Source organism: Tiliqua scincoides, chromosome 2, assembly GCF_035046505.1.
Source record: "Tiliqua scincoides isolate rTilSci1 chromosome 2, rTilSci1.hap2, whole genome shotgun sequence".
In the NCBI taxonomy this organism is placed as follows: Eukaryota; Metazoa; Chordata; class Lepidosauria; order Squamata; family Scincidae; genus Tiliqua; species Tiliqua scincoides.
The window spans coordinates 209,455,418-209,469,044 of record NC_089822.1 but is presented as its reverse complement, the minus strand read 5'-3'; the positions used below and the strand labels follow the sequence as shown (position 1 = coordinate 209,469,044).

Genomic DNA, 13,627 nt, shown 5'->3' with positions numbered 1-13,627 from the left:
GTCCAAGTGCAGATAGGAGGCATTACAGGGAGGTGGGAAGAGGGTGGGGGAATAAGGTAGAGATAGAGTTGCTTAGTTAGGTGATTCATGCTGCATTTGGCAGCTTCTAGGGCTACAGTCTTCAGCCACAGTCCAGCCTGCCTGATCTCTGATTCTGCCCCTGAGTCTTGATGTGGTCTTCAGATTGGGAGTTATTGAGGTCTAGAAAAAGTGATAAATTGGACAGCTGAGATACAGTAGGACTGCTCAGTGGATGATACTCATGAAAATCATGTTAATAATTCATTTCCTGTAGTTTGCAAATAAATAAGAACACAGAACTGTTGCAGAGCCTTGCTCTGAGACTAGGAAGCTCCAACGTTGTCATGTTTTCATCAAAGAGTTGATGGTCCAATTGGCCTAGAATTGTAGTATCCAATGTCATCCAAATGTGTAAAACAGGCGAAATATGAATAAATGCCTTCAGAGTTTGCTAAAGGAATGCTGTGGGAATGAGGCTGGAAAGAGTGGAGAGTCTTTGGAATCTGGGTGACGTGCAGCATGTGCCGAAGATTCCCAGTTGTCTAATCATTTTGGCTCCCAGTCCAATTAGGTAGTCCCAGCTGCTTCCAGATTAGAACAGCCTGACTTGGAGGTCAGCATGTTAAAATCTTCCCAATTTCAGAATTAACTTTCTACTGTTGACATGATTGCAGTGAGAAGAAATTGACTGTGTGTGTGTTTAACATTCAGTTCCCAGTGAAGTTTTTCTTTCTGTGACCTGGTGGCGTAGCTGGAGGGGGTTGGAGCACTCAGGCTGGCAGGGAGCCTCAGCGAGGCGGGCAAGCAGCCCCTCCCTTAGGAGCCATTCCTGGTGGGGGGAGCAAAATGGAGCCGTATGGGAAAGGTTCCAAAGGGAGAGGCCGCTTGCCTGCCTTGCTGAGGCTCCCTGCCAGCCTGAGTGCTCCACCCCCTCCAGCTACGCCACTGCTCTGACCTTATGTTGGGAACATTTTCTGACTTCCTTTTGAGCAAAGTTTTATTTATTCTGCTTGAATTTGAGCGTGTTCAGGATGTTAGATTAGAATTTGTTTTTGTGAGAATGGCACTATATTTCTGACCTTTCCATGCCAAGCATAGGTGCTTTGAATGTTGTTTTACAGCAAGGTCCCTGTCTGCAGAAAGGCTTCTCAGCCTTCCCTTCTCAGAAGTAGCTCTTTGCACTACCAGAGATGCTATCCCAAACTATGAGAACTACAACAATGGTCCAGCATTAAGAGCTGGGCAGGAACCCTAAGATGCTCATGAGTCTTGCTCACTCCCTGCCTCCATTCACTTGTGAGAGGAGGGAACTTTAAACTTCTGGTTCTGGTTCAGAACAAACTGGGATTTGAAATGAATCCCAGTTTCGTGTCCTGCCAGTTTGTAAAGTCTGGTTAGAGCAAGCTGGGAATTGCTGACCTCAGACATCACAGCAAATCCCATTTTCTTGTGCTTTCTAAACCAGGATTAGAGAAGTGAGGTGACTTCCTTTTGTGCTTGAAAAGAGAGGGGAAAGTGCCTTGGCAGAAGGCATTTTGCATTTCTTCAGCTGTAAAATGGGAATGGCAGTCGCATATTTTTGCAAGGCTGTACTGAGGGTAAATGAAGTAAGAACAATATCCTCCATGATTCCTTGCAGTTGGGTTGTTCTGTAAATCTCACAGTGGTTTTTGGTCTTGATCCAAGCCAAGTGTAACGTATGAGCTTGTATAAATAATGTGATTATAGTCTGGTTTCAAATTTGACAAAGTTCCCATGAGAACTCCTTAAGCTTCTAGCCATGGAAATTTTATATAAGCAGCTTATTATGAACAAATATTTCTCCTTTGTTGCCTTAGCTCTGTAGAAAAATCAAAGTCCGGAGATATTTATTTCTTTTGACCTTTTCAAACCGGCAGGCAATGTTTTTCCTTGCGGAAAGAAAGGAGGTATTTTGGTTTATTCTCACATTCTTTTGTTCATCCCACATTTAGGGCAATCTGTTTGATTTTCTGCGGCTGACAGGTTGGCGTGGGTCCAAGGTCCTTTACTTTGGTGATCATTTATACAGTGATCTTGCGGTAAGTATTTCAGTGTCCATTTCTGCTTCTACTCCCTCACTGCTGCCTGCCTCATTCTGTGCATGCTGTCAGAATTTGAAGGAGAGCTTCATTTCTTCTGGTTGTTGTATGTCTGTAAGATACATTTATGGAAAACATCCAAGTTCTATAATTTTCATTCTGGAATCTGCAGTATGATCACATCCTATTCAATGGCAGATTCCCTTCAATCTGATTTAGACTCAAGCCAATATGGTCCCCTTGATATAACACTTGCTGCAAAGGATCAGACATTTTCCCGTGGATGGCTGTGTTGGGCATCTTTCCAAATTTAAACCCACATTCCAGTGCAGAATAGAATTTAAGAATAACAAGTATGAATTCAACTTTGTGTTTTTTCTTTAATGGCATGTTTTTAAATTGCTTTTGTAAATACATATTAAGTCTTTTTAGAATAGGCTTTGCAAATTGCTAGACTCCTTTGACTTATCAGTTTCCCCCTCATTCTTTGGACAGGATACAGTTTTTCTTCTCTCCCCCCTGTGTTTGTGAGTGGAGAAATGCACACACACTGGAGAGATGTGATTTTCCTTAAGAACATAAGAACATAAGAACAGCCCCACTGGATCAGGCCATAGGCCCATCTAGTCCAGCTTCCTGTATCTCACAGCGGCCCACCAAATGCCCCAGGGAGCACACCAGATAACAAGAGACCTCATCCTGGTGCCCTCCCCTACATCTGGCATTCTGACTTAACCCATTCCTAAAATCAGGAGGTTGCGCATACACATCATGGCTTGTACCCCATAATGGATTTTTCTTCCAGAAACTTGTCCAATCCCCTTTTAAAGGCATCTAGGCTAGACGCCAGCACCACATCCTGTGGCAAGGAGTTCCACAGACCGACCACACGCTGAGTAAAGAAATATTTTCTTTTGTCTGTCCTAACCCGCCCAACACTCAATTTTAGTGGATGTCCCCTGGTTCTGGTATTATGTGAGAGTGTAAAGAGCATCTCCCTATCCACTCTGTCCATTCCCTGCATAATTTTGTATGTCTCAATCATGTCCCCCCTCAAGCGTCTCTTTTCTAGGCTGAAGAGGCCCAAACGCCGTAGCCTTTCCTCATAAGGAAGGTGCCCCAGCCCCGTAATCATCTTAGTCGCTCTCTTTTGCACCTTTTCCATTTCCACTATGTCTTTTTTGAGATGCGGCGACCAGAACTGGACACAATACTCCAGGTGTGGCCTTACCATAGATTTGTACAACGGCATTATAATACTAGCCGTTTTTGTTCTCAATACCCTTCCTAATGATCCCAAGCATTGAATTGGCCTTCTTCACTGCCGCCGCACATTGGGTCGACACTTTCATCGACCTGTCCACCACCACCCCAAGATCTCTCTCCTGATCTGTCACAGACAGCTCAGAACCCATCAGCCTATATCTAAAGTTTTGATTTTTTGCCCCAATGTGCATGACTTTACACTTACTGACATTGAAGCGCATCTGCCATTTTGCTGCCCATTCTGCCAGTCTGGAGAGATCCTTCTGGAGCTCCTCACAATCACTTCTGGAAGCAGCCCTTGCATCTCTGTGGGGTTCCATGTTAGAAGGCTTCCGGACTAGGGAGGAGGCAGAACTATTGGGAGAACCGTAAAGCCCCTGTTAGCAGCACATTATTCGCAGTGCTTTGGAGAAGGCCCCTTGTGTGTGTCAGCCTAGTAGCAGTCACCTACCACACCAATATGCCACTCAGTCCTATGCATGTTTAAATGAAGGTAAGTTCCACTAAGTTAATTTGAACGTGCATATAATATACACTTAGGGAGCAACAGGCTTAATCCTTATTCTTGTAGGCAGATCTGAATAGGTCTAGCCAGACGCTGCAGATGGGCAGCCCAATCCTGCGCTTCTGGTGCGCAGGGCTGCAGCAGTGCCGAAAATGTTTCCTCTGAAGAAGGGGGCTTTGGTCTCCCCTTTTCCTGGGTACGCCGAGTAGCCCCACAGTGGGGCTACTCAATTCTATGTTGACTTGAGGGTCAGTTTAGAATTTTGAGCCTCCATGTTGGGCTGGTGTCCCAAAATGGAGACTCAGGACTCCACCAGTCCCACCTCCCTCCAGGTTCACTCCCTCCCCCTGGCACACCTCCTCCCTGCCCCCTGCCTGCCTCCTCCCACCCTGGAACACCTCCTCCCAACATCTTCCCCCACCCCCACCTACCTCTTCACTGCCCAACAGTCTACAAGACCGCCGAGCAGCAGAGCTCCGGTGCTAGCCCAGCACCAGCTAGCGCTGGGCTAGCACTGGCACTCCACTGGTGCTATCAGCCACAAAAGAGACACTCTTTTCCCTCTTGCATAACACCAGAACGAGGGGACATCCACAAAAGCTGAGTATTGGGAGAGTTAGGACAGACAGAAGAAAACATTTCTTTACTCAGCATGTGGTTGGTTTGTAGAACTCTTGCCACAAGAAGTAGTTATGGCATCTTGCCTGGATGCCTTCAAGAGAGGATTGGACAAATTTCTGGAGGAGAAGTTTATTACAGGTTACAAGTCATAGTAGGTATGTGCATGCTCCTGGTTTTAGAGGCAGGCTGCCTCTGATTGCCAGGGGAGGGCACCAAGATGCAGGTTGTGCCTGTTGTCTTGTGTGCTCCCTGGGGCATTTGGTGGGCCACAGTGAGATACAGGAAGCTGCACTAGATGTGCCTTTGGGCTGATCCAGTGGGGCTCTTATATTCTTATATGTGCCTTATGACATGTTTGGTCAGTGCACGCCAGTGGTGAGCCAGTGTGCACTGTATAGGATTGGGCCCTGATGTACTTTACATTCAGGTAGATGGTTTGTGTATTGATTTGTATTTGTTCTTAAGGCTGTGACTTTGAAACTTGCTGTTGTTTTATGAAATTTATGCATGATACTGTGCATTTGTTTAGATCAGGGGTATTAAACATAAGGCCCATGGGCCAGATGTGGTCCCCAGAAGCAATTTATGTGGTCCTGTTATAATTGGGCTCTCCCTGTTTGATAAATGGGCTCGCTTATATCGTGAACACGATTGGCACATTTTCTCTTCTGTCATTTGTATCTACTGAGTTTCTATGTGAAAACAAAGTGCTCATTTCTGACCATCTGCTTAATGTCACTTTCTGCTTAATGATGTCACTTCCGCCCCTCAGCAGGCACCATGAATGCTGACTTTGGCCCTCTGTATGAAATCACAGTATGAAAATTTGACATCCCTGGTTTAGATGGTCTTTATTTGGGTACATTGTTGCCATAACTGTCACTTTGGCTTTTTCACAATGTGTATCTTATCTGACCATTGAAAGCTGCCTTGAGGCTGAGAATTTGTTTGTTTATTTTAATTAAAAAAGAAAAAAAAACATCTTTGCTGTGTTTGTTGGCTACTTGAAGCGGCTTGTCGGGGCATGACCTGCAAGTGAATAGACATCCCAGCTTGGCATTGTGGAAAGGGGTGGAGACAAATGTTCCTTTATAAAATCTGTCCAGATGTTACAAGGAGGATTGTGGCTAAGGAACACCTCCTTAATATGATGTTAACTTTGCAATAAAGTGGAGCCCTTGTCAGGGAGGCTGGAATCATGTAGAAACATTTGGTGAAGCATCTACTGCAGACGCAATCCAACATCCACCTTTTTTAAAAAAAGAAATTTTGTCTAAGTAAGAAGGCTGTTGAGTTCCCAGAATGGAGGGTGACTGAACCTTCCCAGACTGCAGCAGAGCCCAACCTTTCCATGTGATCATTCTCTGGATCTTGATTGATATCAAGCCAGTGACTGTTTTTCAAAACTAGTTGCATCACAGCAGGCTCTTAAAATAGCCACTTGCCTGCTCATAAGAACATAAGAACAGCCCCACTGGATCAGACCATAGGCCCATCTAGTCCAGCTTCCTGTATCTCACAGCGGCCCACCAAATGCCCCAGGAAGCACACCAGATAACAAGAGACCTGCATCCTGGTGCCCTCCCTTGCACCTGGCATTCTGAGATAGCACCTGGCATTCAAACCAGGGGGTTGCACATGACCATCATGGCTTGTGGATTGTGTAATGGATTTTTCCTCCAGAAACTTGTCCAATCCCCTTTTAAAGGTGTCCAGGCCAGTCGCCATCACCACATCCTGTGGCAAGGAGTTCCACAGACCAACCACACGCTGAGTAAAGAAATATTTTCTCTTGTCTGTTCTAACTCTCCCAACACTCAATTTTAGTGGATGTCCCCTGGATCTGGTGTTATGTGAGAGTGTAAAGAGCATCTCCGTATCAACTCTGTCCATCCCCTGCATAATTTTGTATGTCTCAATCATGTCCCCCCTCAGGCATCTCTTTTCTAGGCTGAAGAGGCCCAAACGCCGTAGCCTTTCCTCATAAGGAAGGTGCCCCAGCCCCGTAATCATCTTAGTCGCTCTCTTTTGCACCTTTTCCATTTCCACTATGTCTTTTTTGAGATGCGGCGACCAGAACTGGACGCAATACTCCAGGTGTGGCCTTACCATAGATTTGTACAACGGCATTATAATACTAGCCGTTTTGTTCTCAATACCCTTCCTAATGATCCCAAGCATAGAATTGGCCTTCTTCACTGCCGCCGCACATTGGGTCGACACTTTCATTGACTTGTCCACCACCACCCCAAGATCTCTCTCCTGATCTGTCACAGACAGCTCAGAACCCATCAGCCTATATGTAAAGTTTTGACTTTTTGCCCCAATGTGCATGACCTTACACTTACTGACATTGAAGTGCATCTGCCATTTTGCTGCCCATTCTGCCAGTCTGGAGAGATCCTTCTGGAGCTCCTCACAATCACTTCTGGTCTTCACCACTCGGACAAGTTTAGTGTCGTATGCAAACTTTGCAACCTCACTGCTCACCCCTGTTTCCAGGTCATTTATGAAGAGGTTGAAAAGCACCGGTCCTAGGACAGATCCTTGGGGCACACTGCTTTTCACCTCTCTCCATTGTGAAAATTGCCCATTGACACCCACTTTCTGCTTCCTGGCCTCCAACCAGTTCTCAATCCATGAGAGGACCTGTCCTCTAGTTCCTTGACTGTGGAGTTTTTTCAGTAGCCTTTGGTGAGGGACCGTGTTGAACGCCTTCTGAAAGTCCAGATATATAATGTCCACGGGTTCTCCCGCATCCACATGCCTGTTGACCTTTTCAAAGAATTCTATAAGGTTTGTGAGGCAAGACTTACCCTTACAGAAGCCATGCTGATTCTCCCTCAGCAAGGCCTGTTCATCTATGTGTTTTGAGATCCTATCTTTGATGAGGCATTCCACCATCTTACCCGGTATAGTTTCCGGGTCCCTGAAGCCTATAGTTTCCCGGGTCCCCCCTCTTTTCCTTTTTAAAGATAGGCGTGACATTTGCTATCCTCCAATCTTCTGGCACCGTGGCCGTTTTGAGGGACAAGTTGCATATCTTAGTCAAGAGATCAGCAACTTCATTCTTCAATTCCTTAATAACTCTTGGGTGGATGCCATCAGGGCCCAGTGACTTATTGATCTTTAATTTATCAATGAGTTCTGAAACATCTTCTCCTTTAACCTCTATCTGACTTAACTCCTCGGTCAGGAGGAGCTTTGGCAGCAAAAAATTGCCTGTTAGGTGAGTAGGTAGGGACGTTTTTGTAGCTTGGATTAGAATAGTTTTTCTTCATCAATCAATTGACATTGTTCTGCAAGGCCTGCTGGGCTAGTTTGTAACTTTCATGGGTTTATTTGCAAGATTGCATCACAGTGTCCTATCCTGGTAAATCACTTTGTTGCCTTCCCCACTTTGATGTTTAGGATCTCATGCTACGTCACGGTTGGAGAACAGGAGCTATTGTTCCGGAACTGGAAACAGAAATCCGGATCATTAATACAGAACAATACATGCACTCCTTGACTTGGCAGCAGGCTCTTACAGGACTTCTGGAGAGAATGCAGGTAAAATAGACCAGGCAGTGATTGTATGTTAGAGTATTTTTATTTTATTTTGCCTTTCAGAAGTATCATTTGAGGTGGTTCATAACCCATTTGCTAATGGACTACATGGTAACAGGGATCTTATGTGATTATGGTTTAGAGCAGGGCTGTCCAAACTTTTTGGCAGGAGGGCCACATCATCTCTCTGACACTGTAGCAGGGGCCAGGAATAAAATTTGAATAAATTTATATAAATGAATATATTAGAGATAGAACTTACATGAATGAATGAATGGTCTTGCAAGAGCTCAAGGCCTATAAAAGACCTTGCACAAAGCAAGGCAGGTGTTTCCTTTGCTGCTGCTACTGCATTGCAGATGTCAAACAGCAAGCAGCCCTTGTTGCACAGCTCACGTGAGAGGTCGAACAGTCACCCAGCATGGGCTCCAGCAAATCTCCGGAGGGCCAGAGACTCATTAGAGACTGGGGGCTCACCGCGGGCCAGATTGGGAGTCCCTGAGGGCCGCAAATGGCCCCCAGGCCGGGGTTTGGGTACCCCTGGTTTAGAGTAGTGGTTCTCACAATTTAGCACCGGGACCCACTTTTTAGAATGAGAATCTATCAGGACCCACCAGAAGTGATGTCATGACCAGAAGTGACATCATTAAGCAAGAACATTTTTCACAATGCGATCCTACCCATACTTACCTAAGAGTCAGTCCCATTTACTATCATTGTTAGAAGAATATGCATAGTGGCTTGTCAAAAGTACAGGTTTATAACATTTCCCCAGATGAAGTCACATACTATGGTAGCATCAAGTCTAATATATTAAAAATAAAATATGGAAATGAATGGGGACCCACCTGAAATTGGCTCGCAACCCACCTAGTGGGTCCCGACCCACAGTTTTGAGAAACACTGGTTTAGAGATACAAAACTACATATTATATAAACATGTGTCAGAATGTCTATTCATGCTGATAGAATACTTTTTAGAATGTATTTAAAATAAATCATATTGACATGTTAAAATATTTTTAGATGTATCAAGATGCAGAATCAAAGCAAGTGCTACTAGAATGGATGAAAGAACGCCAAGAAATCAGGTGACTTCTGCCATTTCTTATTCACTGAGTTCCCCCCATATTCAAGAATTGCATCTCCCCCCATATTCAAGAATTGCATTATTTACATTGCATCTAGCTGTGATTGGCAAAATGTTCGCATATTTATGGAAATCTCCCCATCAAAGCTCTTCCTTTAAACTGGCCAGGGTTTGTCCCCTTTTAGAAGAGTGCAGTTGATTTTCTTAGGGATTAATGGCACTGCCAGGCAAATGGTGTCATCATTTTTCTTCTTGCCCTGGAAATCTTCGACCCCTTGAAAGGCTGAGACAGAAGGACAAAACTGGATGTTGGTGCTTCCCTTTAGAAATGGCTGCACATTCTATACAAACACAACATCGAACTTCTGAATTCAAGCTGTCTTTTTCAAGTGTTCTGTTTGGCCTTGTATAATGCCCAATTCTGTTTCCTTTCAGATCACTTACAAAAAACCTGTTTAACCCCCAGTTTGGAAGCATCTTCCGAACCTTCCACAACCCAACCTATTTTTCTCGAAGACTGATCCGCTTCTCTGACATCTATATGGCATCCATCAGCTGCTTGCTGAACTATGACGTGAACTTCACCTTTTACCCACGGCGAACCCCTTTACAGCATGAAGCTCCCCTCTGGATGGATCAGCTCTGTACTGGTTGCATGAAAACTCCGTTCTTGGAGGAAATGGTGCATATCCGATGAACGGAGGTAGAACATGTATGTGCATTTTGTGTTTTAAAATGCTGCGGTGGTAGATTTGTTGTGTATGAATGACCTGATGACTCAGCGCATTGCTACCTGGTTACTCCCTGACCATCTTTGTATCTTGCACCATCCTAATAGAAGACACCTGAGAAGAATGAATGATCAAGTACAAATTAGACCCTCTATAAATGTAGCACTGATAAGGAATAACCAAGACTGGGTTAGGAAGATTTCTTTTGAGAGTGTCCTACTTCTGTCTCCATAAAGTAGTGTGTTCCGCATGGAGATTCAGCTAAAATGTTCACATCTGAGCTTCAGGTTTTTGGGAACCATACATATGAGTAACAGGTGTTTTTAGAACTTATCTGTGCTACCCAGCCCTATTTGGCCTTATGCCCAGACACAAGACATGTTTGTTCACTCATTAATGGACAGGGCCATCTTGTTTAATATCCAGTACCAGTTTTCTTAGATCAGCCACATGGTGCATTAGAATTGCTGTTGTAAGAATAATTGAGACAGTTGTTACTGAGTTACAGTGGACCTGATAAATACTTAATTGCATTATAAATCTGAAGGGGCTAAGTTGTGTTTTTAAAAATCAAAGGTGATAAAGGAACAAACTACCACACGGGACACAGAATCTGTATATCTAAAACTCATTGGTTAAGGAGACCTTGATCCTTCTATGTGATGTTGGAGCCTTCATCTTGATTATTTCTGGCTACTGGCCAAAACTAGAAATTTCATTAGGCAGCATGCATTTCTGGGACCCTGTAGCTCCTGTTCACATGTGCACAGGTCACTTCATTACTTTCACTCTTGCTTACTCATAGTGAAATGTATGAACTGACTTTATTGAAAAACACTGTGTTTGAAAAACATCTAAAAACCCATTTTTACTTTTTAACCTGACTGATACCAACAGAGGGCACAATCCATCCTCCAGCCCCCTCACACATTTTTATGTTCCTGACTGTAACGTATATCAATATGTTCTTTGACTGTGTCCACACTCAAGCCTTTAATCTACACCAGGGCTCTCCAGACTCTGGCCTGTGGGTCAGATGGTGCCCTGCCAAATCCTTCCCCCACATGAATGGCACTTACCATTCCACAGGGAAGCCTCTCATTTGTGCTGCAGAGTGCCCCTGACCTTTTGCACTCGCTTAACACTTTCAGGGTCTCTTGCCCCAGCTGCCTTTGTGCTCAGTTTTCTGGGCATGTGTGGCCAGCCAGCATGAAGGGTGGGAGCCATCTGCGGCACTGAAGAAAGGTCCCAAGACAGAACAGTAAAGTGCTGTCCGTGCTGGGGAGTGGTTTACCAACATGCAGCAGTCTCCACTTTAGATATCACTGGCCTACACTGAAGGAAATTAACTACTCAATTCTGAATGTATTTATTTACATGCAGGATTAAACTTAAATAATAGGCTTCCTACAGCATGCAGCTTTTAAAGATGCATGAAGGATTACTGCTTAAAGGACTATAAGGGGTTCTCGTGCAAAACCTTTTTTTTTTTTTTAAATTGGGTCATCTTAAAATTGAAGCAGTTGTTCCACTATGGTCTTATGAAGCAGTTCTGATGGTGAATTTGAAGGCAAGATAGCTGTAAGGCCCAGCAATTACAGAAGATTGGTGGCTGGGAGATTATGTCCTTGGGGTGCTCCCACATTTGCAACAGTAGCCAGGGACATTTGGTGAAGTGGTGAATACGTTGCAGTCATGGCCTGCACCATGTCTTCCTTTTTTCTGCTGCTAGACTTCTACATTGTGCAATAAGTGGTGCTGCCCTTGAGAGACTATTCAGACATTCCAGCTGGTGCAAATCCAGTGGTCATGAGTCACCAAGAGCACATTACCCAGTGCTATGGTGTTTGCATTGGCTCTGTACTATCTTCTGAACTTGAGTCACGATGCCAGATCTTATCTGCTGAGGGCCTGCATCTCTTGGGGCTAACATGCCTGAGGGATTGCCTGCTTTTCTATAGGTCGAGACTAGGTAAGAGCTCACATTTTTATACCATGCTTGCACCACCTTCAAACAGCAAAGGATATTCTTGGGGGGCTGACAGATACACCCCAATTATGAAACACCCATGTTTTGAAGACTTGAAGAACTCCCTTTGGGCTGCCTTCGGAGAGCTCTTTAGGTGTTTAAATGGACAGTTTTTGGAACTGCAATCTGAGTAATATAGATTAGATTTTTATGCTGCTTTAGGAACAGCAATTTGGATTATATACTTAAAAATAGACTGCTCAAACCAGTTATAGCACCATTAAAACTCTTATCAAGCACTTCTGCTCTCTCATGAATCGTAGCACAAAACCATTCAAAGCCAAATAGTGCATCTCTTTAGAAACTATGAAATTAGGGAAAGCTTGAACGTTTAAATATGATGCCAAAGGCACCTTACTGACAGATGATAAAACTACCTATCAGTTTGATGCTCTAATAAAATATAGACCATGAGGATGCTGTTTAGAACTAGAATACCAGCCTTTGTATACTGCATTGTTTTTTTAATTGTCTTTGATTAATCTTATTTTATAATTCTGCCTGAGTCAGACACTGAATTTGTTTAAATTTTTTTTGTTAGTGAATGAGCTTATAAAACAAGAGTGTTTTAGACAAGGGCTTCACAAATTGACTCTTGAAAAATAATATACAAGAACCTAAAGTAAGATAGTTGGTCTATCTAGTTCAGGATTGCCTATGCTTACTGGTAATTTCTAAATTTTCAGACAGGAGTCTTCACCAGCTTTATCTGGAGATTCCAGGGATTAAATCTAGTTCTGCAGAGTTTTGCAACCCCTCCCAAGCTATTCTCAATTCTTCTTGGGGTTGTGGCCCACACTCTAGTAACTCTTAAGACTAGAGAGAACATTCATCAGCACCAGATATAAGCAAGACCCTTAGATATTCAAAAGTATCACTTGCAGGACAACCTTGTGGAACAAGGATTTTTGCTTGGTAACTGCCACACTAGTGTTGGCTTGTGGGACTCATGCAGATCATATATTGTGTAAAGATGGAAATATCTGTGTTTAGTTTAAAAACTAAATAATACACTTGTTTTATTTCTAAGTGCACTTATTTATTTTCAAAATAAGCATTTCTGAAATGCTGATTTAAGACTTGATGTTACTTTCCTTCTCAAGATGCTTACTAAAGGCTGCACAGAAGTGAAATAAAATAACTGAGCAACCAGCATGACTTTTCTTGTGGCAAAACAACAGCCCTTGGGTTCCAACCCAATAAAACGAGTTGGCACTTTTAATGAAAAACGTTTTTTATAAGCAAGCAGTTTAGGCAAAGCTTCAGCAAGACATTTATATGAAAAGAGGAAACTAGTGCAGGAAGGCCCCTGTATCCGCAGTGCTAGTATCTGTGGATTCCATTATCAACTGATGGGGGTGCTCCCATTACAGTGCCTTATTTTTTGTGCAGTCACACTGGAAGTGCAAGTCTTTCTTTCTTAAACATTCTTGCTTCACTGAAGAACTGAATGTGCAGGCAACCAACCAGCATGCTAGAGGGTAACTAACAGGGAGCAAGAAAAGCCATGCTTCCAGTGGAACCACACAACTATAAGGTAACGGGTGCTGGGGGACAACGACACAGGAGCTTCTTCTAATAGCATTCCCCATATCCATGGTTTCCATTTCTGCAAGGAGGGGGATGGATTCCCCATGGATACAGGGGCCCACTTGTATTTGCTTAAACAGCTATCAAGATAAATGCTGATTCCATTTTCAATTTGAATCACTAGGATAGTCGTAGTTCCATTTCCATTCTTATTCGTCCGTTGAT

At 43.7% G+C, this 13,627-nt stretch overlaps 1 protein-coding gene across 1 annotated transcript in view; it reads left to right on the top strand.

The window, feature by feature from the left end:
• Positions 1-10,985, top strand: part of NT5DC2 (5'-nucleotidase domain containing 2) — a 37,366-nt gene extending 26,381 nt beyond the window's left edge. Inside the window, exons 11-14 of the mRNA XM_066614006.1 lie at positions 1,995-2,081; positions 7,885-8,025; positions 9,049-9,113; positions 9,548-10,985. Of these exons, the coding sequence (XP_066470103.1) occupies positions 1,995-2,081; positions 7,885-8,025; positions 9,049-9,113; positions 9,548-9,809 (555 nt within the window). The 3' untranslated portion in view covers positions 9,810-10,985. The remainder of the gene's footprint in view (positions 1-1,994; positions 2,082-7,884; positions 8,026-9,048; positions 9,114-9,547) is intronic.
• Positions 10,986-13,627: the final 2,642 nt, after the last annotated feature.